General features: G+C 44.4%; 1 protein-coding gene, 1 long non-coding RNA gene and 1 other non-coding gene across 4 annotated transcripts; all 3 read right to left on the reverse strand.

The window, feature by feature from the left end:
• Positions 1–6,945: 6,945 nt before the first annotated feature.
• On the reverse strand, positions 6,946–9,877 carry LOC112627373. Of its 2 annotated transcripts, XR_003120168.1 has the most exons (3): positions 9,096–9,877; positions 8,583–8,747; positions 6,957–7,115 (listed from the first exon to the last, which is right to left on the reverse strand). It is a non-coding gene; the product is annotated as an uncharacterized LOC112627373 (long non-coding RNA). The 2 variants fall into 2 exon arrangements; XR_003120167.1 differs by having other exon boundaries at positions 6,946–7,115; positions 8,583–9,877.
• Positions 9,878–12,141: 2,264 nt separating this feature from the next.
• On the reverse strand, positions 12,142–12,246 carry LOC112628227. The gene has a single exon (XR_003120388.1). It is a non-coding gene; the product is annotated as a U6 spliceosomal RNA (small nuclear RNA).
• Positions 12,247–13,701: 1,455 nt separating this feature from the next.
• Positions 13,702–24,580, reverse strand: CATSPER2 (cation channel sperm associated 2). Its single transcript, XM_025389530.1, has 7 exons — positions 24,330–24,580; positions 23,624–23,773; positions 23,001–23,174; positions 22,758–22,826; positions 15,109–15,281; positions 14,433–14,588; positions 13,702–13,830 (listed from the first exon to the last, which is right to left on the reverse strand). Exons 2-7 carry the CDS (start codon positions 23,766–23,768, stop codon positions 13,702–13,704), a joined length of 846 nt encoding a protein of 281 aa, XP_025245315.1. The 5' UTR covers positions 23,769–23,773; positions 24,330–24,580.
• Between the last annotated feature and the right edge of the window lie 906 nt (positions 24,581–25,486).

A 25,486-nucleotide genomic window follows, 5' to 3' on the forward strand; every position in this document is an offset into this window, starting at 1 on the left:
CCTCCTGCCTCGGCCTCCCAGGATCACAGAAGAGACCTGAGGAATCCTCTGGTAAGAACTTCTCATTTTATAGACAGGGGAATTGAAGCCTAAAGAAATGGAATGACTTAACCTGGGTCACAAAGACAGCTGGGAGCAATGATGGGATTTTCCAAGGCAAATCAAAAGTTGAGATGCGTGAAATGATCTGTTGTGTAATTTTACCAACATTCCCTTTGCCCATCAAGGATACCACATCTAGTCGAAAAAGCAGACAGATGAATCTGAGGGAGAATATGACCCGAGTTCCCAACAGCTTTCCGGTTCCAGCACATCCTGTAATCCTTCTGAATTTCTGCCCTTCATTCTGTAACAACCCTCTTATAATAAATTCTCTTTTTTCCTCATAGGGTAGCAAAAAATGAGATGGTCTAGGTTCAAACCCTGGTTCCAGCATTTACTAGCTGTGTGTCCTGGGGCAGTTTCTAAATCTCTGTTTTTGTTTTGTTGTTGTTGTGGTTGTTGTTGCTGTTGTTGTTTTTACTGTAAAAAGGAAAAAATCCTAGTGTAGAGTTTTTGTGAGGATTAAATTAGATAATGCATTTAAAGTGCTTAGTGCAATGTCTAGCATTCATTCAACAAAGATTAAGCACTTATTACGTGCCAGACACTGGTACAGAATAAACATTCACTCAATGTTACTATTACTATATTAGAATAGCTCAAGATGATTTTTTCTACTTGAAACTAAAGGAGTTCTAATGAAGACATAAATGATTATCTGGAAGTTGTATCTTGAGTGAAAGACCTTCAGAACAAATATGGAACTAGTTGAGTCAACCAGAGAGAGAAACAATGACGATTCCCTCAACTCAGCATGGAAAATTTCCTGGCAGTCCATGTTCTGCTGTTGTAAGCCATTGATTAAGCAAATCTCTTGCTGCTAAGGATTCAGACTATGTGCAAACTGAGGGCGAAGTGCTTAGGGTTTATGGCAAATATACCAGGCTATTTGAGTGTATTGGTTATTGCTTATAATTTGATAAAGTTCAACAAGAGTGAGACAAGTTCCAACCTACAGATGACCAAATGGAAACAGAGAACAACCAGCAAATTTAAATTACAAGGGTCCAGAACAAGAAATTAATCATATGTCCTGCTAAAATGAAATGGATAAGACTGGTGATAACTAGAACACTCTGTGATCTGCCAGTTAGAATGGATATACCTGGGAAGAGCCACAGGAGTTGAGAACTCTGAAACATCCTCACTCCCCAAAACTCCCACAGGGCACTCTCTGCCTGACAAGAACAAATGCCTCCTTTTTTAAAAAAAAGAAAAAGAAAAAGAAACTGAGTCTCACTCTGTCACCCAGGGTGCAGTGCAGTGGTGTGATCTCAGCTCACTGCAACCTCCACCTCCAGGGTTCAAACAATTCTCATGCTTCAGCCTCCTGAGTAGCTGGGATTATAGGTGCGCGCCACCAAGCCCAGCTGCTTTTTTTGTATTTTTAGTAGAGACAGGGTTTCGCCACATTGCCCAGGCTGGTCTCAAACTCCTGGGCTCAGGCAATTTGCCTGCCTCGGCCTCCCAAGTGCTAGGATTACAGGCATGAGCCACCGCACTCAGCCAGATGCCTCCCTTTGTAAAGTACAATTATTTTTCTCTTTTTTTGTTTTGGCTTTTGTAACTGAAATATTAATTGCTTACTAGATATCTAGGTGTTCCTCACATTTCCCAGATCTCTTGCAGTTAGGTGGGCTCAGGTGATTAGTTCTGTTCAATGGACTGTGGTTGACCAAAGAATTTAAGAGCTAGCAAATGAGCCTCCAACAATCTCTTCGCTGTTGAGGCAACCTAGAAACTACATGTTGAGATGGCAGTGTCACAAGGTCAAAATAGCCCGAGGCTCCAAACTACCACAGCATTTACAGTCAGTCTTCGACACCTGTGAGTTCTGTATTAGTGGATTTGCCTAGTCACTAAATGTGTTTGTAACCCAAAATCAATACCTACAGTGCTACTGAGGTCATTCACAGACTTGTATTGAGAGGTGACAAGTTTGAGTCACCTGATACACATGTTCCCAGCTGAGGTGGAACAAGGCAGTGCTCTGCCTTCTTGTTGCAGCTCTCCTGGTGTAAATATTAGTAAGTGTCTTTTTTTTTTGAGACGTAGTCTTGCTGTGTCACCAGGCGGGAGTGCAGTGGCGATCTCAGCTAACTGCAACCTCTGACCCCCTTGTTTAAGTGATTCTCCTCCCTCAGCCTCCCGAGTAGCTGGGATTACAGACACGTGCCACCACCCCAGCTATTTTTTGTATTTTTAGTAGAGTCGGGGTTTCACCATGTTGGCCAGGATGGTCTCAATCTCCTGACCTTGTGATCCGCCCGCCTCAGCCTCCCAAAGTGCTGGGATTACAGGGGTTAGCCACCGTGCCCGGCCAGTGTCTTTTTTAAGGTCTATCTAGTGATGCACCTTTTGTGTTGTGGGGCTATTTGTTGGTGATTTCAATGTTTAAAACGGCTCTTAAGCTTAATGCCAAAGTGTTGTGTGGTGGTTTTAGAACAAGAAGGCTGTAATGTGCCTTATAGAGAAAATGTATGCTAGAAAAGCTTCTTTCAGGTCGGGCACGGTGGCTTACGCCTGTAATCATAGCACTTTGGGAGGCCAAGGGGGCGGATTACTTGAGGCCAGGAGTTCAAGACCAGCCTGGCCAACATGGCAAAAAACCCATCTCTACTAAAAATACAGAAATTAGCCAGGCGTGGTGGGTTGTAACTGTAGTCGCGGTTACTTGAGGCACGAGAATCGCTTAAACCCAGGAGGCGGAGGTTGTAATGAGCAGAGACTGTGCCACTGCACTACGGCTTGGGCGACAGAGTGATACTCCATCTCGAAACGTCACGAGACAAGACTAATTTGAGTAATAATAATAAAACTCCAGTCTCCTGCACAGCCAGCTCTGTGTGGGAAAAAGAAAGAAAGACAGAAGGGGCAGGGGAGAGAGGCAGAGGCAGAGGCAGGAAGGAAAGGAGGGAAAGTAACAAGGAAGAAAAGAAAAAAAGAAGGAAAAGTGAAGAAAAGAAAAAAAAAGTCAGGAGGGTACATCTGTGTAGTGTTGGGGGAAAAAGGGAAGGAGAGAATATTCATCAAATACCTATAAAGCAATGCCTTTGAATCTTTTTTTTTTTTTTGCAACCTCTGCCAGCCAGGTTCAAGCGATTTTCCTGCCTCAACCTCCTGAGTAGCTGGGATTACAGGCACTTGCCACCGCACCTGGCTAATTTTTGTAGTTTTAGTAGAGACAGGGTTTCGCCACATTGGCCAGGCTGGTCTTGAACTCCTGACCTCATGATTCACCTGCCTTGGCCTCCCAAAGTGCTAGGATTACAGGCATGAGTCACCACGCCTAACCATTCTGAATCTTTTATGTGCAGCTACGTTACCTGATTTAATAGGCCAGGGGGATGGGACCTCAGATCCTTTTTTTTTTTTTTTTGAGACACAGTTTCACTCTGTTGCCTAGGTTGAAGAGCAGTGGCGTGATCTCGGCTCACTGCAACCTCCGCCTCCCAGGTTCAAGTGATGCTATTGCCTCAGCCTCCTGAGTAGCTGGGATTACAGGTGTGTGCCACCACACCTTGCTAATTTTTGTATTCTTAGTAGAGACGGGGTTTCACCGTGTTGGTCAGGCTGGTCTCGAACTCCTGACCTCGTGATCCGCCCACCTCTGCCTCCCAAAGTGCTGGGTTTACAGGTATAAGCCACCGTGCCCAGCCTCTACACTTATTTTTTAAATTATTTATTTTTTAGTGTTGTGATAGTGAAAGAGATTCTATGCTTCTAACAAATGACCAGATGAAGCCAATTCTGCTCGTCTTCAGATCACACTTTGAGCAAAGCTACTCAAGAGCATCTCCTTTGTGGATAACATATGTAAGATTTATGAAATAATGCTTCCTTATTATGTTTTATGATGTTTATTGTATTCTGATTGCCAAGTTCAATGGATGATGCTCCAGTCTAGCTCTTTTTTATTTTTTATTTTTTATTTTATTGAGATGGAGTTTCACTCTTGTTGCCCAGGATGGAGTGCAATGGTGCGCTCTTGGCTCACCACAAACTGCACCTCTCGGGTTCAAGCAATTCTCCTGCCTCAGCCTCCCAAGTAGCTGGGATTTCAGGCACCTGCCACCATGCCTGGCTAATTTTGTATTTTTAGTAGAGACAGGGTTTCACTATGTTGGCCAGTCTGATCTCGAACTCCTGACTTAAGGTGATCTGCCTTCCTTGGCCTCCCAAACTGCTGGGATTACAAGCGTGAGCGACTGCACCTGGCCCAATTCAGTGTTTTTTAAAACATATTATATTGTTGAACTATTCAAGGCTATCTAATTCCAGAACATTTCCATCACCTGCCAAAGAAACTGTATACCTATCATCTGTCAATTCCTCCCTCCCCAACCCCCAAGAAACCACTAATCTACTTTCTGTCTTCATAGATTTGTTTATTCTGGACATTCAATTCATTTGCCTTCTCCCCATCTTGGCCTTTTTGCCAGACACACTCTTAGGTGAGGACTTTATAATTACCTCCTTATTGCCCCCTTTTATTTCTTCCCCATTTGGGTAGCAGCCCTTACTTTAGGTTGGGTGTTACTGACCTTACCTCCAGTTCAGGAGAAAGCCTTAATTAGTGATTCCATCACATTCACCTTACCTCAACAATTCATTCAGATGTAAGTATATGACCTAACTTCTTGGTCCAATCAGAGTGGTGGTCAGGATGTGTCTGTAGAGGAGTGGAGGTTGAAGTCAATTGTTGACTTTTTTCAAAAATTGTTGAATTTTGCTGGGCGCGGTGGCTCAAGCCTGTAATCCCAGCACTTTGGGAGGCCAAGACGGGCGGATCACAAGGTCAGGAGATCGAGACCATCCTGGCTAACATGGTGAAACCCCGTCTCTACTAAAAAATACAAAAAACTAGCCAGGCGAGGTGGCGGGCGCCTGTACTCCCAGCTACTCGGGAGGCTGAGGCAGGAGAATGGCAGGAACCCGGGAGGCGGAGCTTGCAGTGAGCTGAGATCCGGCCACTGTACTCCAGCCTGGGCGAGAGAGCGAGACTCTGTCTCAAAAAAAAAAAAAAAAAAAAATTGTTGAATTTTTACATCTATATATACCTGTGTAACCACCATGCAGATCAAGATATGGAACATATCTACAGCACTCCAGAGGCTTCATGCTTCCTCCCCATCAGTATCTTCACTCCAAGAATAACCATGATTGTGACCCAAAGCTCAAACATTTTGTTCATTGACTGAGAAAGGAGTCACTGGCTCTCTTCCCCTGGATATGGGTAAATAGGTATGCAAGCCTAGGCGCTTCAGAAAATTATCTGGCTACCCAAGTGAAGCCAGTCTGAGAATAACAAGAACACGTGGAGGAGAGCGCAGATAGCAAAATTCCAGAGAAACAAAACCACAGATCTAACAACAGTGAATTTTTACATTAAATCAATCCTGAAGCTATACTACCTATGAACTTCCCAGTCTCCAGTAAGCTATTTTGTTGTTTAAATGGCTTCAACTGATTTTTTTCTCAACTCAGAATTTTTAACCTGAGTTAGAACCTTAGCTCTACCTCTTACTTGGTATATGCTCTTGGGCAAGTTACTTAACTTACTTAATTTCTTTAGGCCTTAGTTTTCTGATCTCTAAAAATAGGAGGCTATCTTCCATATAAGATTATTTTATGAAATATGCATACTCTATATACAGTATATATATACTAAATATATAAATATCCTCATACATGTTAAACACTCAATAAGTGATATAATTTTTAATCATAAACATGTCTAAAGACTTAAGTCTTCTAACAATGGAATGGGATCCCTTCTACATAATGAATACCAAATAACTAGAAACATTAAGCATTACCTGGATAATCCTCCTTTCAGTGATGTTCTAAAAGGTGTTCCTGCTTTGATGGGAGACAGATTAACTCTGAAATCCCTTCTAACACTAAAAACCTGTACAACACTTACTGATTTGAACACTGCCCTGAGCAATGGCAAAATGAAATAGAGACTTTTGGTCCAGTAACAGGTAAAAATAATATCCAATTAAAGTTAATGGTTCACAAGAGAAGCAACATGAGTAAAACAGGCAATGGAAACAACACTTCTCAATTAGTTAAACTAACAGCTCTGAAGATCTCCTTACTCCACAGAGAGGCCTTTACCTATGCATCAGAGAGGGAGAAGGTAAAATTAGGACCATAATCAGGCAGTAGAGGTTGCAGGAAGGGTGGAAGCTATAATGATAAAGTCAAGAAATCAATCGGATTCAGGAGCCGTGGAAAGGGTAGAAAGCTAAGGAGCACAGTCTCCACTGGCATCTGAGCTAACTTGTTTTGTTCTTTTTTAGAGACAGGGTCTTGCTATGTTGCCCAGGCTGGAATGCAGTGGTATGATCCTAACTTGCTGCAGCCTCGAACTCCCAGACTCAAACAATCCTGCCTCAGTTCATAGCTGGGACTAGAGGCACACATCACCACACTTAGCTTGAACTAACTCTTTTTCTCGACCTTATGCCTTTCAATATCCGTTATTTCACAGATAGACTACTGAGCAGCTACTAGGAATATCTATTAGACACCTACACACTTTTTTTTTGAGACGGAGTCTCACTCTGTTGCCCAGGGTGGAGCGCAGTGGCGCGATTTTGGCTCACTGCAACCTCTGCCTCCCAGCTTCAAGTAATTCTCCTGCCTCAGGCTCCCGAGTAGCTGAGATTACAAGCATCTGCCACCACATCCAGCTAAAAATTTTTTTTAACTTTATTTTTTAGTAGGGACAGTGTTTCACCATTTTGGCCAGGCTGGTCTTGAACTCCTGACCTCAGGTGATCCATCCACCTCAGCATCCCAAAGTGCTGGGATCACAGGCGTGAGCCACCACTCGGCCTAGAAACTTATACTTTTTAATTTTAATGAACAGACATTGTTCTATCTGAATGTTTATATTTTCAATTCTCTATTTCCAACAGTTCCCTTTATTATCTTTTGCTGGGCTCAAGGATATTGAAGCCATCCATTGGTTTACTTGTCTTCCAAGTTCATCAGTGCCTGCACTGCAAAGGAAACAGATTGTCAGGCTGGAGAACTAAGAATATTCTACATATATAAATGTTTGGTGAAGACATTGCTTTTCTGGGTTCTAGGTTCCCACAAAAGTCTTTTACTAATTTTTAAATTAACCCTTATGATTCTGTGTACTGTTTGCCATAGACAAGTTTATCAGGATTAAAGAAACCACCTTGCTGCATTTTCCTCCTTTTCACCCTGTCCTCCCTAGAGAATAAGTGGGAAGGCAGGGCTAAGAATGACTAGCAGGAACAGGATTAAATTTAGGCAACATTTTGAAGTAAGCAAAGCCTGTCTTTCACATCTTGCCCTAAATTCCGTGTTCCAATGTTATAAATTCCTCATTGCCCACCTGTGCCCACCACACACAAACACACAGTCCTCCTCTCTAATTTCTTATTTTCACACTGAGTTGATTTCAACTAGGTATGAGGGGAAAAACCCATATAACACACATTAAATTATAAAAATCTGCCCCTAACTCTTCTGTTTTAGCTTTGTTTTGAGATGGAGTGTCGTTCTGTTGCCAGGCTGGAGTTCAGTGGTGTGATCTCCGCTCACTGCAACCTCTGCCTCCCAGGTTCAAGCAATTCTCCTGCCTCAGCCTCCAGAGTGGCTGGGACTACAGGCATGTGCCACCATGCCCAGCTGCTTTATTGTATTTTAGTAGAGACAGGGTCTCACCATGTTGGCCAGGATGATCCTGATCTCCTGAACTCGTGATCTGCCCACCTCAACCTCCCAAAGTGCTAGGATTACAGGTGTGAGCCACCATGCCCGGCCTTTTTTTTTTTTTTTTTTGCTTTTAGAGGGAAACTGTATTAATCAAAATTAGTCATGAAGTAATGAAATTTAGGAAAAATAACTTTGAAAAGATAGTGCTCAGTTTACATCAAACTCTACTATTTAAATCACATATTTATCTTTATAGAGGCTGACACTAGAAGGGGCAGATACAAACAGAAGTTTAGAATTCATAAAATTCTTTAGGGAGTTAGGACAGTGAGCACTTGTGGGCCTCCTGCTCATTGTCTGATCCCCCATAGCTCTCCAGATTGAGCCTTAGGCCCTGCTGCTCAAGTCTGAAATGCAATCTTCAGAGAGAACAAACGTGCAGAAACCGGTGGGCTGCCCAAATCAAGCAAGAGCCTACCTTGTCCTAATTCCCAACAACTGGGATTAGACTTTCTCTTCTTGGGAAATAAGCTCTCATACCTCATAGGATTTGGGCGTCCCGTGCTACAGAAGCAGAGTTTCTAGGTTCTCGCTCAGTTAGGGAAAAGTGGGACACATGCCCAGAATGTGACATACCAAACCAAGAATTTGCCTATTTTAGGTATAGGCAGAAATTTAGAAGCTGAGATGCCAGAATAGCGGACACCCTCCTCCTCCTCCACAGTTATAAACGCTATATATATATTCCCATGGTCCCCATGACTACCTTAACTCCATACCTGCAAACTTTTGTAACTTCTTACGCTCCTCTAGGTTATACTGAAGATTTTCTAGCAACTTAAAATGTCAGAAGAGTGAGTCTCTGGGCCAAACATGGTCATCCTGATCCATTTGCATTAGCCCAGGCAGATTTTCATGCACAAGAGTCTCCCAGTCCAAATGACCTGTCGGGAGGAATGCTTCAGAAAAGCATGCTAGGTTTGTAAAAGTTGGGTAAGAGCTGGTAAATCCTATGGTGTGGGTGGAAAGGTGGGGTGGGAAGAGGTAACAGGAAGCAAGGAGGGAAAGGGTGCATCAGCAAGAAATCACTTTTTACAGTGAGCAAAGAGGGCCATAGCCACACTTACCCAAAGTGAAGAAGGAGGACAGGGGAAATTAAGAAGCAAAAAGAAATTAAGACCAGAAAATTGGAAAGGAGATACAGTAGGAGAGCTCCTGTTAAGACTTAGATGTCTTATAAAGGAGTCTGAATTCAAATGGAAAAAACTCATTATTATAGTTCTTTGGCTCACCAATAGATTCAGAAAATCTGGATTCGGAAGAGGAAGAATAGGAAGAGGATGTGGAAGAGACAGAGGAGGAAGACTGGTACTCTCTTTTTTGACAAGGTCTCTTCTGTTTTTGATGCAGATGTTTTTAAATCCTCTTCAGTGGCACCATAATTAGACTCTACTTCAGACACTTCTGGTAAGTCCAAACTTTCCCTTTGTTGACCAGCTCCTCTTGAACTGAAAGGAGAAATTTATGGCTTCACAAACATTTACAAGACATGACTAGTCCACTCATTATTCTGGTTCTGGCCCTGGCCACCCCCTAAAGCTGGGGCATAAGACAATGAGGGCCAAACTACTCCCAAACTCTAAACTCAGGCACTTCCAAACTCAATCATTCATGTATCATCCTTAACTCTTCTCTTCCCTACCATATCCAGTCCATCAAGAAATCCTGCTGACTCTACCTTCGAAAAAAATCTTTTCTTACTAACTCACTGCTACCACTCTGGCCTAAGCTGTCATCATTTCTTGCCTAGGCAGCAGCATAGCCTCCCAACTGATCTCTCTGCTCCTTCCCTTGTTCTTCTACCAACACAGTAACCAGAGTAATCCTTCTTAAATGTAAGTCACCTCATGTCACTCCTCTGTTCTGCTTTCCATTTCAAAGTCCCTACAATGGCACCCCTAACCCTACAGGATCATGTCACCATTATCTCTCTGACTTCATTTCCCAGCACTCTTCCCCCTGCTCACTCTACTCCATTCACAATGGCCTCCTTGCTGTTTCTCAAACACACCAAGCATGCTTCCAGCTTAGGACCTTTGCACTAGCTGTTTCATCTGCCTATTAACACTCTTCTTATAGATACCCACATGGTGATCCCCTTACCTCCTTCAAGTCTTTGCTCATATTACCTTTTCACTGAGGTCACCCTGACTACCCTGTTTAAAACTATAACCCATCTGTGGCTGGGCACGGGGGCTCACGCCTGTAATCCTAACACTTTGGGAGGCCGAGGCGGATGGAGTGCCTGAGCTCAGGAGTTTAAGACCAGCCTGAGCAACATGGTGAAACCTCATCTCTATTAAAATACAAAAAAAAAAAAAAAAAAAGAAAATTTAGCCTGGCATGGTGGCATGCACCTGTAGTCCCAGCTATTTGGGAGGCTGAGGCAGAAGAATCGCTTGCACCTCAGAAGTGAAGGTTGCACTGAGCCAAGATCGTGCCACTGCACTCCAGCCTAGCGACAGAGCAAGACTCTGTCTCAAAACAAAACAAACAAAAACACTACAACACATCTGCAATCCCACTTTCTACTCCCAATCTCCCTTAACCTATTCTACTTTTAATTTTCCCTTAATGCTTATCATATTTTAACATATTAATCTATTTAATATGTTCACTGCTTATTATCTCTTTGCCACTACTAATATGTAAGTTCCATGAAACAGGCATTATTGTCTATTTTGTTCATTGATACATCCCAAGCACCTACTAAGTATTCAATAATTATTTGTTCTTTATTGTTTTTTGTTTGTTTTTTTGAGACAGGGTCTTGCTCTGTCACCCAGGCTGCAGAGCAGTGGCACAATCACGGCTCATCACAGCCTCAGCCTCCCAGGCTCAAGCAATCCTCCCACCTCAGCCTCCTAAGTAGCTGGGACCACAAGAGCACACCACCACATCCAGCTGATTTTTGTTTGCAGAGGCAGAATTTTGCCACATTGCCTAGGTTAGTCTTGAACTCCTGAGCTCAAGTGATCTACCCACCTCAGTTTTCCAAAATGCTGGTATTACAGGCATGAGCCACTGCGCCCAGCCTATTTATTTATTTTGAGACGGAGTCTCGCTCTGTTGTCCAGGCTGGAGTGCAGTGGCGTGATCTCAGCTCACTGCAACCTCTACTTGCTGGGTTCAAGAAATTCTCCTGTCTCAGTCCCCCAAGTAGCTGGAATTACAGGCAAGCACCACCATGCCCAGCTAATTTGTGTAGTTTTAGTAGAGATGGAGTTTTGTTATGTTGGCCAGGCTGGTCTTGAACTCCTGACCTAAGGTGATCTGCCAGTCTCAGCCTCCCAAAATGCTAGGATTATAGGCGTGAGCCACCACACCCAGCCTAAATTCTCCTTTATCATGAATAAGCTATGACTACCTCTCACTATTCCATTAGTCCTGGGGTATAACAAATACTCAATAAATAGGTATTGACTGAATTTTCAAAGATGAATGAATCACCAACTAGATAGTTTTTCCTATTTTTTTTTTTTTTTTTTAGACAGAGTCTTACTTTATCATCCAGGCTAGAGTGGCGTAATCTCAGCTCACTTCAACCTCTGACCCCCAGGCTCAAGTGATTCTCTCGCCTCAGCCTCCCAAGTAGTCAGGATTACAGGCATGCGCCACCATGCCCAGCTAATTTTCGTATTTTTAGCAGAGACAGGGTTTCACCACGTTGGCCAGGCTGGTCTTGAACTCCTGACCTCAAGTGATCTGTCTGCCTGCCTCGGCCTCCCAAAGTGCTGGGATTACAGGTGTGAGCCACCATGCCTGGCCGTTTTTTCTAATTTTATTCTCCACTGCTCTATGGACTCCACTTAATAGAAGATCACTCGCAAATTTAGCAAAATTTAGCAAAATTAGCAAATTTAGCAAAATAGAAGATAATTCACAAAATTATTCCTATTAGTTTGCTGGTATGAAATGATATGCAGGTAAATGGGCATGTTACATAAATATATGTGATCCTAAATAACGAAATATACAGATTATAAAATTAATAAGTTAAAAATTGCTAAAAAAGTAAAACGTTTCCGGGAAGGTACCTAAATTTTACTTCCTTTCCTTCTAGTCCCCCATACACAATTTATTGAAAACATCAGAGCTTGTATAGGATAAATTCTAGGATTTTCCTAACTCAATACTCTTACAAAACTATCTGTTAGAGTCTAACAGAGTCCTGAGAGTTGACAAGATTGAATTCTAATTCATAAACAGGATTATCTACTCTAAATTCAAGTTGATTCTCTTCTAGAAAACAGATTAGTCGGGCTTTGCTAATATTTAAAAAATATGTAACATTTCATAAATTTGTGTGTCATCCTTGCACAAGGGCCATGCTAATATTCTCTATATCGTTCCAATTTTAGTACATGCGCTGCCAAGGTGAGCATTGATTAGTGTTTTCTAGACAGAGACCAGCAATAGGCACGTGCACGTGTAATATGTAGAGATTGGGATAAAACCAGCGATCATATTTGGGAATCACAGTAACATTCATTGATCACTTATAATGTGTTACATACTGTGCTAAGGGCTTAAATGCATTACCACATTTATCCCCACACTCTTATGAAATAGCACTGCTATTATTCTCCCCCACCGCCTTTTCTTTTTTTTTTTTTTTTTTGAGACGGAGTCTTGCTCTGTAGCCCGGGCTGGAGTGCAGTGGCCGGATCTCAGCTCACCGCAAGCTCCGCCTCCCGGGTTTGCGCCATTCCCCTGCCTCAGCCTCCGGAGTAGCTCGGACTACAGGCGCCCGCCACCTCGCCCGGCTAGTTTTTTGTATTTTTAGTAGAGACGGGGTTTCACTGTGTTAGCCAGGATGGTCTCGATCTCCTGACCTCGTGATCCGCCCGTCTCGGCCTCCCAAAGTGCTGGGATTACAGGCTTGAGCCACCGCGCCCGGCTCTTTTTTTTTTCAAACAGAATTTCACTCCTTGTAGCCCAGGATGGAGTGCATTGGCTCAATCTCGGCTCAATGCAACCTCCGCCTCCCATATTCAAGCAATTCTCCTGTCTCAGCCTCCCGAATAGCTGAGATTACAGGTGCCCACCACCACGCCTGGCTAATTTTTGTATTTTTAGTAGAGACAGGGTTTCACCATGTTGGTCAGGCTGATCTTGAGCTCCTGACCTCAGGTGATCCACCCGCCTTGGCTTCTCAAAGTGCTGGGATTACAGGCGTGAGACACCATGCCTGGCCCCCATTTTTCAAAAGAGGTAACTGAGTCACAGAAACCAAGCTTAACCACTGGAGTGTACTGCTATTTAAAGATGCCTGGCCAGGCGCAGTGGCTCAAGCCTGTAATCCCAGCACTTTGGGAGGCCGAGACGGGCGGATCACGAGGTCAGGAGATCAAGACCATCCTGGCTAACACGGTGAAACCCCGTCTCTACTAAAAAATACAAAAAAAAAACTAGCCGGGCAAGGTGGTGGGCGCCTGTAGTCCCAGCTACTCAGGAGGCTGAGGCAGGAGAATAGCATGAACCCGGGAGGCAGAGCTTGCAGTGAGCCAGGATCCGGCCACTGCACTCCAGCCTGGGGCAACAGAGCGAGACTCCGTCTCAAAAACAAAACAAAACAAAACAAAAACAAAAAAGATGCCTGATGACAGTGTGGTTTGAATTTGCAAAACCCAGAATAAACATGGAACTAGCTGCCCTACTCTCAAGATCAGAGCTAAAACCACTCACTATTCTTTTGCTTTCTCTTTCCCTCTCCCTATTGTGTTCTATTTCAGTTTCTTGGAATAGACTGTACTTTTTATATTACTATACTTTGGACAAGCTTACTGGTCTCTTAGCCAAATTTTTTCCCCTCACCCAGCTGTTCGCCAGCTCTGCTTACAAGAAGAACACATGGTACTCCAGGTCCTGACGAGGTGAAGGGGTATACTCTGGGAAGAGGTAGACACCAGTCACAACAAAAATGTAGACGAAGATAAGCAGCAACATCAAGAGGAAGGTCATGCTCTAGAGGCCATAACCTCAAGTCAGACGTGGGCCAAACTAGGCTAATCACCAACAGCCCAGTCAAGGCCACCTGGCAATCCCCCACCAAACCCTCCCTTGCACTCCTGAACCCAGTCATCTCTGAACCATGGCACCTGTCCCCAGCCCCTTCTCATCCAGTAACATATCACAGGATGTTTCATTGCCTTCTTTGACCCACCAAGATTTGTTTCATATTCTTTTTTTTTTTTAGACGGAGTCTCACTCTGTCGCCTAGGCTAGAGTGCAGTGGTGCAGTCTCCACTCACTGCAACCTCTGCCTCCCAGGGTCAAGCAATTCTCCTGCCTCAGCCTCCTGAGTAGCTGGGATTACAGGCACACAGCACCACACCTGGCTAATTTTTTTTTTTTTTTTTTTTTTATTTTTAGTAGAGACCAGGTTTCACCACTTTGGTCAGGCTGGTCTTGAACTCCTGACCTCATGATCTGTCCCCCTCGGCCTCCCAAAATGCTGGGATTACAGGCGTGAGCCACCGTGCCTGGCCGATTTGTTTCATATTCTGTGTTAAGTCCTCATATTTATCTACCTTGCCCCCTGCTTTAGCTTGCAACAGTCAAATCACCTTGAGGGCCCTGACCAGAACCAAAATAATAACTCGAATTTGACGGAATTGTGCAAGGAGTTTGAGAGACCTCAGCACCCGGCAGATCCTCAGAAGCTGAAGCCACACCGATTGGCCTGTTACCCCTACCAATACCACAACCTCGGGAAGCAGGGACTGTGGAAAACACACAGATTATGAGTAAAATACACCCCAAGGCACACTGGCACAGTTGCACCTTCTTCATCTCATCCTCTTCATTGTTCCCTGGGCATTATCCCTTGAACAGCATTCTCTGAGAATTGTCTCCTATTCAGCCTTTTTATACTAAGTTGCTTAAACACTGTACTTCAACTTGTTCAGATATAAAAAGGGGGATAAATTCATGGTTATTTAATTGGGTTGTCATGGAGCATAAATGAGGTAATGTAAGGAAAACACTTAATATAGTGCCTGGCACTTAATAAGTGCTCAGTAACAGGCAGATGTTCTTGTTGGCGTTGACGTTGTGATCTACCTTGCTCCCAATACCAACAACTCCTGCAATGACTGATGTTTAGTTTTAGGTAAAAAAAATCAAAAGAAGGAAGTAAATTTTTGTTTCTTCCTATTATTATGTTAACTTTTCTTGTCCTTTTGATTCACCTAGGCACATTCTTCATCCCACTAAAGGAACCCTCAGGATCTCTATCCTTACCAACATGGTAACAACAAAGTCAAAGACATTCCAGCCACTCTTCCAGAAAAGGGAAAAGTTGGATAGCCACTTACGAAGGATCTCCAGGAAGAAAATAAACAAGATAAACAAAGTTGCCACCTCCAAGGTCAGCTTCAATGGCCATAGTTTGGTATTTGTGGATTCCAGCAATTCTGTGAGGATAGAGCAAAGGAGGAATAAAAGTTAAGGAAGCTGGAAACCGAATGATGGAGAATGATCACACTTAATAAACCACAGTTTTGCCCACTACTGTTCCATTTTTCTTTGAGTTTCTCTTCTTAACATTGTTGCTTCAACCTGTGAAATACAGGGAAGGACAGAATTGACCATAAAATATAGCCACAACTAATCTGTTGATATAATTATGTCTCCCCAGCTACAAGTCACTTCCTATCCACTGTGGGGGTCACACAGCCACTAAGAGAATACTCTCTTTAATTACCCCTACCTCCAACCCCCCACCCCCATCTACTGCACTGTTATCTCAGTTCCAAAGTTCACAAGAAAACAATGGGTCTTGAGAACAGAATGAAAATACAGGGCCATGAGATCTGAAGTACTTTATAACGAATGTAGAAACAAGCCAGAATCATTGGGGAATATCGAATTATAACAATAAATCACCTGGTTCTGTTAGCTTCCTTTGAAAACTTTTCCTTTCTTCCCTGTCTAAAATTGGTTTGTTCTGCAAAGCAAATTGAATGCATACTTCCTCTCTAGAACCCTATTATTTACTAATTGCTATTCCTTAATTCATTGCCTTTGTCTTTCAACCTCCTTCATCTCTTTTATATAATTAATGGATGTATGCCATGTTCTAGGAAAAAAAAAACACTGATATTAAAATAGGCTTAAGAGCTAAATAGAAATCAACATTGTGGTGCTCTGGCTTTAAAGTCATCCTGATGCTGAACTGGACCCAGACAAAAAGAACAGAGTCATACTTCAATCATCCCTAGAATTTTACAGAGGTTGGCCCCTTCTAAAAACCAATGGAGTTATGTTATACTTATTCCTATGCTTGTTTTGAGACAGAGTCTCACTCTGTCACCCAGGCTGGAGGAGTGCAGTGGCATAATTACGGTTCATTGAAGCCTCGATCTTCCGGGCTCAAAGGCCTCTGGGTAACTGGAACCACAGACACATGTCACCATGCCTAGCTAATTTTTTCTTTACATTACTTGTAGAGATGGGGTCTCCCTATGCTGCCCAGGTTGGCCTCAAACTCCTGGGCTCCAGCGATCCTCCCACCTTGGTCTCTCAAAGTGCTGGAGTTATAGGCATGAACCACTGCACCCAGCACCTATGCTTATTTAGGCTCTGTGATTCTTCCATAAATTTTCCTTTCTCCCACGTTTCTCTAAGATGGACAATTTTTCACATTTTAACATATATGAAATTAGAATGCTTTTTTTTTTTTTTTTTTTTTTGAGATGGAGTCTCACTCTGTTGCCAGGCTGGAGTGCAGTGGCGCAATCTCAGCTCACTGCAACCTCCACCTCCCAGTTCAAGCGATTCTCCTGCCTCAGCCTCCCGAGTAGCTGGGACTACAGGCATGCGCCACCATGCGCAGCTAATTTTTGTATTTTTGGTAGAGACGGGGTTTCACCACGTTGGCCAGGATGGTCTCCATCTCTGCACTTCGTGATCTGCCCGCCTGGGCCTCCCAAAGTAAGGATGCATTTTACAACCAGCGATGTGTCCCAGTTTAATTGGGCATGATTTTTATTTCTTAGTGGTAAATAGTGAATTTCACCATTGATGACAGCTTAGATTCAATAATATACAAAATTTTTTCACTTAATAAATTCTAGCTCTCAGGAACATGGGATTATATAATTAGAAAGAGCTGAGAACCACATTTGTGGCTGGAAAATAGAATGCTATCTTTTTTTTTTTTTTTTTTTGAGACGGAGTCTCACTCTGTAGCCCAGGCTAGAGTGCAGTGGCCGGATCTCAGCTCACTGCAAGCTCCGCCTTCCGGGTTCACGCCATTCTCTGGTCTCAGCCTCCTGAGTAGCTGGGACTACAGGCGCCCGCCACCTCACCCGGCTAGTTTTTTTTTTTTTTTTTTGTATTTCTTAGTAGAGACGGGGTTTCACCGTGTTAGCCAGGATGGTCTCGATCTCCTTACCTCGTGATCCACCCGTCTCGGCCTCCCAAAGTGCTGGGATTACAGGCTTGAGCCACCGCGCCCGGCCAATGCTATCATTTTTATTCAGTTTTTGCCCTTGCAAAACAGGAACCCAAAGAAAGAAATGAAGTAAAATAAGGCTCTTGTGAAGCAGAAGATAGTTTTAAGTACCTTAAAATAGTTTAAGTAGGAAAGTCCAAATTACAGAGGCAGTAGCACTTTTACTCTCTGGAAAAAGGAATACTTTCCTAGAAGCTAAACGAACCCAAGGAAGGTCAGAGGAACGAATAGCAGAAATTGCCTCAGCAGCACAGAATATGCAAAAGTGACTGCCTCCACTCTACATCAAGTAATGTGTCCTCTCTGAAGATGAAAAACAACTTTCTAAAATTCTTGGAATTTTTCAGGCTGCTATAGCACGGCAAAGGAGTCTTAATGGAAATAGAGACCAGGAGCCCAGTGAAGTCTACCCAGGAATCTTAGCCAGTGTAGTGAAGCAGCAGTGAACATCTATGCTTGAATATTCTTCTCAGGGTGACAGAGAGTAGCCATTGGATCAAGCAAGTCAGCTAAATATATAATTTTGCTTTACAGGGTAGAGTTCACCATGAACAGTCATCTATTTCTACTCCCTACTCTAGAAAAACAACAGTAGGTCACCTCACAGAATACCAGGTAAATTCACAGTGGTATCAAGGAGTCCAATATTATAGGTGAGAATTGTACACTGTAACAAAAAACTGATATGTAGATTTTGACATTTACACAGTTTTAATATTTTTAGTAATGTTTTGGCCAGTTATATCTATCATGAAGCAAGGAACACTGATGTTGAAACATAATTTCTTTTTTTCTTTTGAAATGGATTCTCACTCACTCTGTTGCCCAGCTGTTATCTCGGCTCACTACAGACTCCGCCTCCTGGATTCAAGCGATTTTCCTGCCTCAGCCTCCTGAGAAACTGGGACCATAGGTGCACATCATGATACCCACTGATTCTTGTATTTTTAGTAGAGATGGGGTTTCACCATGTTGGCCAGGTTGGTCTTGAACTCCCGACCTCAAGTGATCCGCAGGACTAGGCCTCCCAAATTGTTGGGATTACAGGCGTGAGCCACATGCCCAGCCAGAAATACAATTTCACGGAGAGCATTAAAAATGATAATTCTGGCCCAGCGTGGTGGCTCATGCCTATAATCCCAGTACTTTGGGAGGCCAAGACAGGCAGATCACGAAGTCTCTACTAAAAATATAAAAACTTAGCAAGGCATGGTGGCAGGTGCCTGTAGTCCCAGCTACTCGGGAGGCTGTGGCAGGAGAATGGCGTGAACCCGGGGGTGGTGGAGCTTGCAGTGAGCGGAGATTGCACCACCGTACTCCAGCCTGGGAGAGAGAGCAAGACTCCGTCTCAAAAAAACAAACAGAAATACAAAAAAAGAATGATAATTCTGCAAGTTTAATCTCAAGATGATCCTCATCAGATTCTATATATTCCATTCATTTGACCAAAAACTTTAGATAGCACATCAAGCCATCTCTAGGACTTTAAAAGTCAATGTAAAAAATGGTCACCTTCAGGAATATGCCCACCTTTGGGAAAAAATTGTAATGATATTATACTTAGGTTTTATTTTATTTTTGAGACAGGGTCTTGCTCTGTCAACCTGGCTGTAGTGCACTGGTGAGATCATAGCTCACTGCAGCCTCAATCTCCTGGGCTCAAGTGATCCTTCCACCTCAGCCTCCCAATACACTCAGTTTTTAATTTTAAGCAAGGATTGTCTACACTTGCGATGTGTTATTTTCTGACAAAGGCTTGCAAATGAGTCAAATCTTTTTTTCTTTCTCATTATTTAGAAACAAAATATGAGATTTTAAAAATACGCCAATTGATGCTTAAAGTACAAAACAGAATTACCAATATCCAGCTGTGGAAGCAGATTTTTTAAAGCCCTAACAGTTTAGATCACTTTAAGATCTGGAAAAAAAAATTCTAAGCCTAAAAAAAGTCTTAATGTTTATCAAATGAATTAGTCTGTTCAAAGAAATCTGTTAATCACAAATCATTTCCCTTTGCAAAATCCCTCCTCCCTCTCTACCACAAGAATAAGCTTAATAAGATAAAATTTCCATGAGCTTGACAGGTAATTTCCAGTCTGGCAATCTACTTATCCTCTGGCACTGTGATCATGTTGCATATTCAGTTAACAGTTTTACCAAATAGAATGGTTAGTGCTATTCTATTTTGATTTGTCTATTAGATCTAGGGCAGGGGTCCCAAGCCCCAGGCTACTGACTGGTACCAGTCCATGGTCTGTTAGGAACTCGGCCATGTAGCAGGAAGTGAGTGGTGGGTGAGTGAGCATTACTGCCTGAGCTCCATCTCCTGTCAGATCAGTTGCGGCATTAGATTCTCATAGGAGTGCGAGCCCTATTGTGAACTGCATGTGCGTGACCCTTAGAAGAATCTAATGCCTGATGATCTGAGGGGGAACAGCTTCATCCTGAAATCATCCCTCCTACCCCATCCATGGAAAAACTGTCTTCCAAGAAACCAGTCCCTGATGCCAAAAAGGCTGGGGACCACTGATCTAGGGAATCCTGTATATTTACTATTATTTACTTCATTCCAAGGTTTAGGACTATAATCCTAGCCATACAAGGCAAATACATGGCAGCAATCATACAATAAAAGGCAATTATAAGTGACTTAGTTCAGAATCTTCAACATTATGAGGAAGAAATAAAACACCTCAAAGTATATAGTATACTGTACTGGGTCAGTGACATCAATTGTTGTTGTATATTTAAATATCTTGGACCTCACTACACTAAAGGACTATCTTATTTTTTTTGAGACAGGGTATCACTTTGTCACCTAGGCTGGAGTTCAGTTGCACGATGGCTCACTGCAACCTCCGCCTCCCAGGCTCAAGCGATCCTCCCACCTCAGCCTGCTGAGTAGCTGGGACTATAGGCATGTGTCACCATGCCTAGCTAATTTTTGTATTTTTTGTAGAGATGAGGTTTCTCCACATTAGCCAGGCTGGTCTCAAACTCCTGAGCTCAAGCGATCCTCCTGCCTCAGCCTCCCAAAGTGCTGGGATTACAGGCATGAACCACCATGCCTGGGCCCCAGAGATAAACTTGTAGGGGACTTGGACCTAGAGGCAGAGTTCTGAACTGGCTACAGGCACTGGACATTTCTGTTGAGGAAAATATCTATGTGACATAAACAGCCAAGAGCTTCGTAACTATGCCCTTCTCTTAAATATTCCCCCTAGGCTGGACGTGGTGACTCATGCCTGTAATCCCAGCACTTTGGGAGGCTGAGGCATGAGGATCTTTTGAGCCCAGGAGATCATGACCAGCCCATGCAACATAGTGAGATCCTGTCTCTACAAAAAAAAAAAAAAAAAAAAAAAAAAAAATTCAACATAATTAGCCTGGTGTAGTGGCACACACCTGTACTCCAAGCTACTCAGAAGGCTGAGGTGGAAGGATCAATTGAGCCCTGAGGGGCGAGGCTGCAAGGAGCCATGATCACACCACTGCACTCCAACCTAAGCAACAAAATGAGACTCTGCCTCTAAAAAATAAAGTGGGAGACTTCCCCACAAGAGTGAAAATGATACAAATGAGTAGTTCTACTGTCCTTTCATCATTTCTGAGCAGTTTGAGATTATCAACAAATGAGCTCACTGATTTTGCAGACATCCTTATGTTTTGAATAATTTTCATATAATTTATTATTGGTTTAAGAATCATTTCCTTTTAAGTAATTTTTTTTGGCTCAGCTAATATCTTAGTAGTACCTATCTTTTCATACTTTGTGAGCTTTCTTATTTGTACTTAAATAATCTTCTAAATATACTTGTAAAAATGTAAATGTTAGGCCGGGTGCGGTGGCTCACGTCTGTAATCCCAGCACTCTGGGAGGCCGAGGCGGACGGATCACGAGGTCAGAAGATTGAGACCATCCTAACTAACACAGTGAAACCCCGTCTCTGGCCGGGCGCGGTGGCTCAAGCCTGTAATCCCAGCACTTTGGGAGGCCGAGACGGCGGATCACGAGGTCAGGAAATCGAGACCATCCTGGCTAACATGGTGAAACCCCATCTCTACTAAAAAATACAAAAAAAACTAGCCGGGCGAGGTGGGGGGCCCTGTAGTTCCAGCTACTCGGGAGGCTGAGGCAGGAGAATGGCGTAAACCTGGGAGGCGGAGCTTGCAGTGAGTTGAGATCTGGCCACTGTACCCCAGCCTGGGCGACAGAGCCAGACTCCGTCTCAGAAAAAAAGAAAAAAAAAAAAGAAACCCCGTCTGTACTAAAAAATACAAAAAATTAGCTGGGTGTGGTGGCGGGTGCCTGTAGTCCCAGCTACTAGGGAGGTTGAGGCAGAAGAATGGCATGAACCCAGGAGGCGGACCTTGCAGTGAGCTGAGATCACGCCACTGCACTCCAGCCTGGGCAACAGAGCAAGACTCCGTCTCAAAAAAAAAAAAAAGAAATGTAAATGTTAGATCGTTCACCGATAGGCACCAGTATCTTTAACAGAAAACATTAATTCAAACAAATGTCAGGCTAAACTCACAGCAGAAATAAAAGTGGTCTTCCTAAGTTCAATTCCTTGTGGATTTGTTACATTGCTACATATTACAGCTAGTTTTATGTGTCTAGATGCTCCGTATCTAGTACACTCTTGAAAGCTCTCCAAATATTAATATTTCTTTTTTTTTTTTTGAGATGGGGTGCAGTGGCGTGATTTCAGCTCACTGCAACCTCCGCCTCCCAGGATCAAGTGTTCTCCTGCCTCAGCCTCCTGAGTAGCTGGGATTACAGTTGCCCGCCACCACACCCAGCTAATTTTTTGAATTTTTAGTAGAGATGGGGTTTCGCCATGTTGACCAGGCTGGTCTTGAACTCCTGACCTCAAGTTACCCAACCACCTCGTCCTCACAAAGTGCTGAGATTACAGGTGTGGGCTACTGTGCCCAGCCAATATTTCTACATTTTAGCAGTTGTATAAATCCTACTCTAGGAGGCTTTTAATATAATTGTCCTTAATATAAATGTCACAATTCAAATCACATTCAAAAATGTAAAATGATCAATTTAGAAAAAAAAATTATTCCTACCCACTTCCTTTTCCTTTTTTTTTTTTTTCTTGAGACAGAGTTGTACTCTGACGCCCAGGCTGGAATGCAGTGGCATTATCTCCGCTCACTGAAACCTCCGCCTCCTGGGGTGAAGGGATTCTCCTGACTCAGACAAGTCTTGAGTAGGTGGGACTACAGGCCATGCCACCACGCCCGGCTAATTTTTTGTAATTTTTTAGTAGAGACAGGGTTTCACCATGTTGCCCAGGCTGGTCTTGAACTCCTGAGCTCCAGCAATCTGCCCGCCTCCGCCTCCCAAAGTGCTAGCTAGGATTACACGTGTGAGCTGTCGTGCCTAGCCTCACTTCCTCTTTCATACAATGTCAGTTCTCACCTATTTCAACCATCAATACGATCGTATTCAAAAAGATCAGGAAGATGATGAAGTTTTTGAAGAGAGGACCTGTTGTCTCTTAAGGAAATGTACAGAGTGGAGTTCTTTCTGATTTATGCAGCTGAAATAATAAGGGTAATAACATAAGCGGTGAGAATGAGAAAATGGAGTTTGGGGAGCAAAAATAAGTCATTAAGCAGATCATCAACAGCCTGGACAAAAATGAGTGACGTGAAAGGATACACTCAAGGACCCATCCGGCCCACAAAGAAAGAGGTGGCCTCTGACTGCAGCGCACATGAAGCTTGCTCAACAGCCTCTGGGCATGTGAAATCTGTCCTACACGTTGAGGCTTTATAGAGAAGCGCACTAGCTGATGTTGATCTCCCAACATAAGTTTCTTCTGGCGGGAAGGATCTACAACAAAAATTAAAAAGGGATAGTGGATAAAGACAAAGAAAATAGAGCAGGTAGGGTTGGGGGCAGGGATATTGGTCAGATAACGGGTCCCCCTAATGCCTTACTGCTGGTCCTTCTCTTCTCACAGCAACTAAGAATTCTGTTTGGAGTGAGAGAAAATGTCCTGCTTATGATCAACACTGTCCATGCCCACGAAAGCAACAGGTTCACAAAGTCTTAAGTGTCTTTGACAGAAACTTTTCCGAATCACCCACGGCTAGTGGCTATCCTAGGCCTAAAAGTGAAAGACATGGATTCTATCTCCTCAGTTTTATTTACAAGCCCTTGATTTATCAAGTTTGGTAAACCAGCAACTAAACCGACCTCCCTAGAATTTTCCACTCTTAAATGTAGAGGATGTGCATAGGAGTCTTAAATTTAAATTAGTGAAGAAATAGGCTGCTGACCAAGTAACTCCCTGATAGTGTGCCGCGGCACAGCTTGGCTCAAGCCTTGCAAATGCTCGATGAGAGAGAAAGTATCGATGAGACGTGAACGAATGGCATCAGCTCGGGGCAGCTGCATCTGCCCTTCTTGGTGGTAAGTGGTCATGTCTGCTAAGAAAATGTAAGCATCAAGTGTCATTTCATTCTTGGAGTTGCACCAAAGATTACAGGTTTTCTGTCCCCTCCACCCCACCCTCTTTGCTCTTAAGATTCCTTAATGTACCCACATTTAGGAACCAGGAGCAGTTGGGAAGAACAAACATTGCACTAAGACTCGGGGTCTGTTGAAACAAAAGGGGCTAAGAGTGGTAAAGACATTGTGCAGTCGACCAAGTGGCCAGGCATCTTCACTTTGCGACGGCATTTCTAATTAAAAACAAAACAAAACAAACAAAAACACCTCAATAAAAAAGCAGCAGCCACAAGGGTAGGGGACCGGGGCAGGACAAAGAAGAATCTGGGCCCCACCTGGGCCTGAGAGAATCGGGCAACGAGGTGGAGTTCAGGGAGGGCTTGGCCTGCCCACGAAAGAAACTAGGTGAAGATAAATTGGACAAAATGCAAAAGCCTGACATTTTGAAAATGGGTCCCGTCCCAGGTGTGTCCACCCCAACACTCCTTCGGGGGCTAGCTCCTTCTCTCCTCCATTATCGCTTCTGGCCCTCACCTCAGCCCAGGTTCTCTACGCCCACTCAGTCCCGACTTTACGCTTCCGCCTCCAGCTCAGGCGCCCCCTGGGCCCGGCTACCCCTGCGCAGGACGAGCTCAGGACCGGCTCCCAGCCTCACTGCGCCCCATTCCCCGCCCCGCCCGAACCCCAGGTTTCGGCTCACCCTGGGACCCGGCCCTAGCCCCTGACCCCTGCCTAGGACCGGGCCCAGCCACGCTCTCCCAGCCACTCGCCGCCTCGGCCCCGCCCCGCACTCCGGCCACTCGGCGGTTACCAGCTGGTCCCGCCCGCCCGACGCAGGCGCCGCGCAGCCAATCGGCGGCTGCCACACAGCGGCCCGAGCCGGGCTTGGGGGTTGGGACCTCCGGCTGCAGGTCCGCCTGGGCCAGACGCGCGAGCGCAGGCAGCCGGTGTGTGGTCGCGCGCGCGACCTCCGCAGTCCTAGTCGAGCCGCGACCCTTCCGGCCGCCTCCACCCCACCTCGCCGCCATGCGCCTTAGCCGCCTTGCGCTATTCCCGGGCGTGGCGCTGCTTCTCGCCGCGGCCCGCCTCGCCGCTGCCTCCGATGTGCTAGAACTCACGGACGACAACTTCGAGAGTCGCGTCTCCGACACGGGCTCTGCGGGCCTCATGCTCGTGGAGTTCTTCGCCCCCTGGTGAGTCCACTCTGCCGGGACGGGGGAAGAAGGGCCGGGCTGGGCCGGGGGCGAGGGCGCGGGGAACTGTTGGGCCTACGCAGCGCCCGCGCCCTTCATTCCTGTGGGCCCCTGCTGCGGCGGGCACATTTCTCATTATCGGGGGCTGGAGGCGCCTCGCCGAGAGCGGGGGAGTCGGTGCTGATCGGGAGAAGGAAAACCCGAAGGCTGCGCTCACGCAGGGCCTCATCCTCACCCTAGTGCTCTTGCGGCACTTCCTATTTGCAGAGGGTTTAGCCACCCCTTCCCCCAGTTCAGTGTGTAGCTATATCGTTTCTGCGTGAGTCAGTATTAACGTTCCTCCAGTCTACAGACTAGACATCCCAAAGCCTTGTAGTGGAAGCGGACGTTTCACCAAATGCACAAGTCCTGGATCCCTAGGGTATTTACTTTCCTCTTACCCCACACTGCACAGCCATTGGTTTCTAGCCAAGGTCACTGAGTGGCTGCAGAATGGTC

This window comes from Theropithecus gelada, chromosome 7a, assembly GCF_003255815.1.
Source record: "Theropithecus gelada isolate Dixy chromosome 7a, Tgel_1.0, whole genome shotgun sequence".
Lineage (NCBI taxonomy): Eukaryota > Metazoa > Chordata > Mammalia > Primates > Cercopithecidae > Theropithecus > Theropithecus gelada.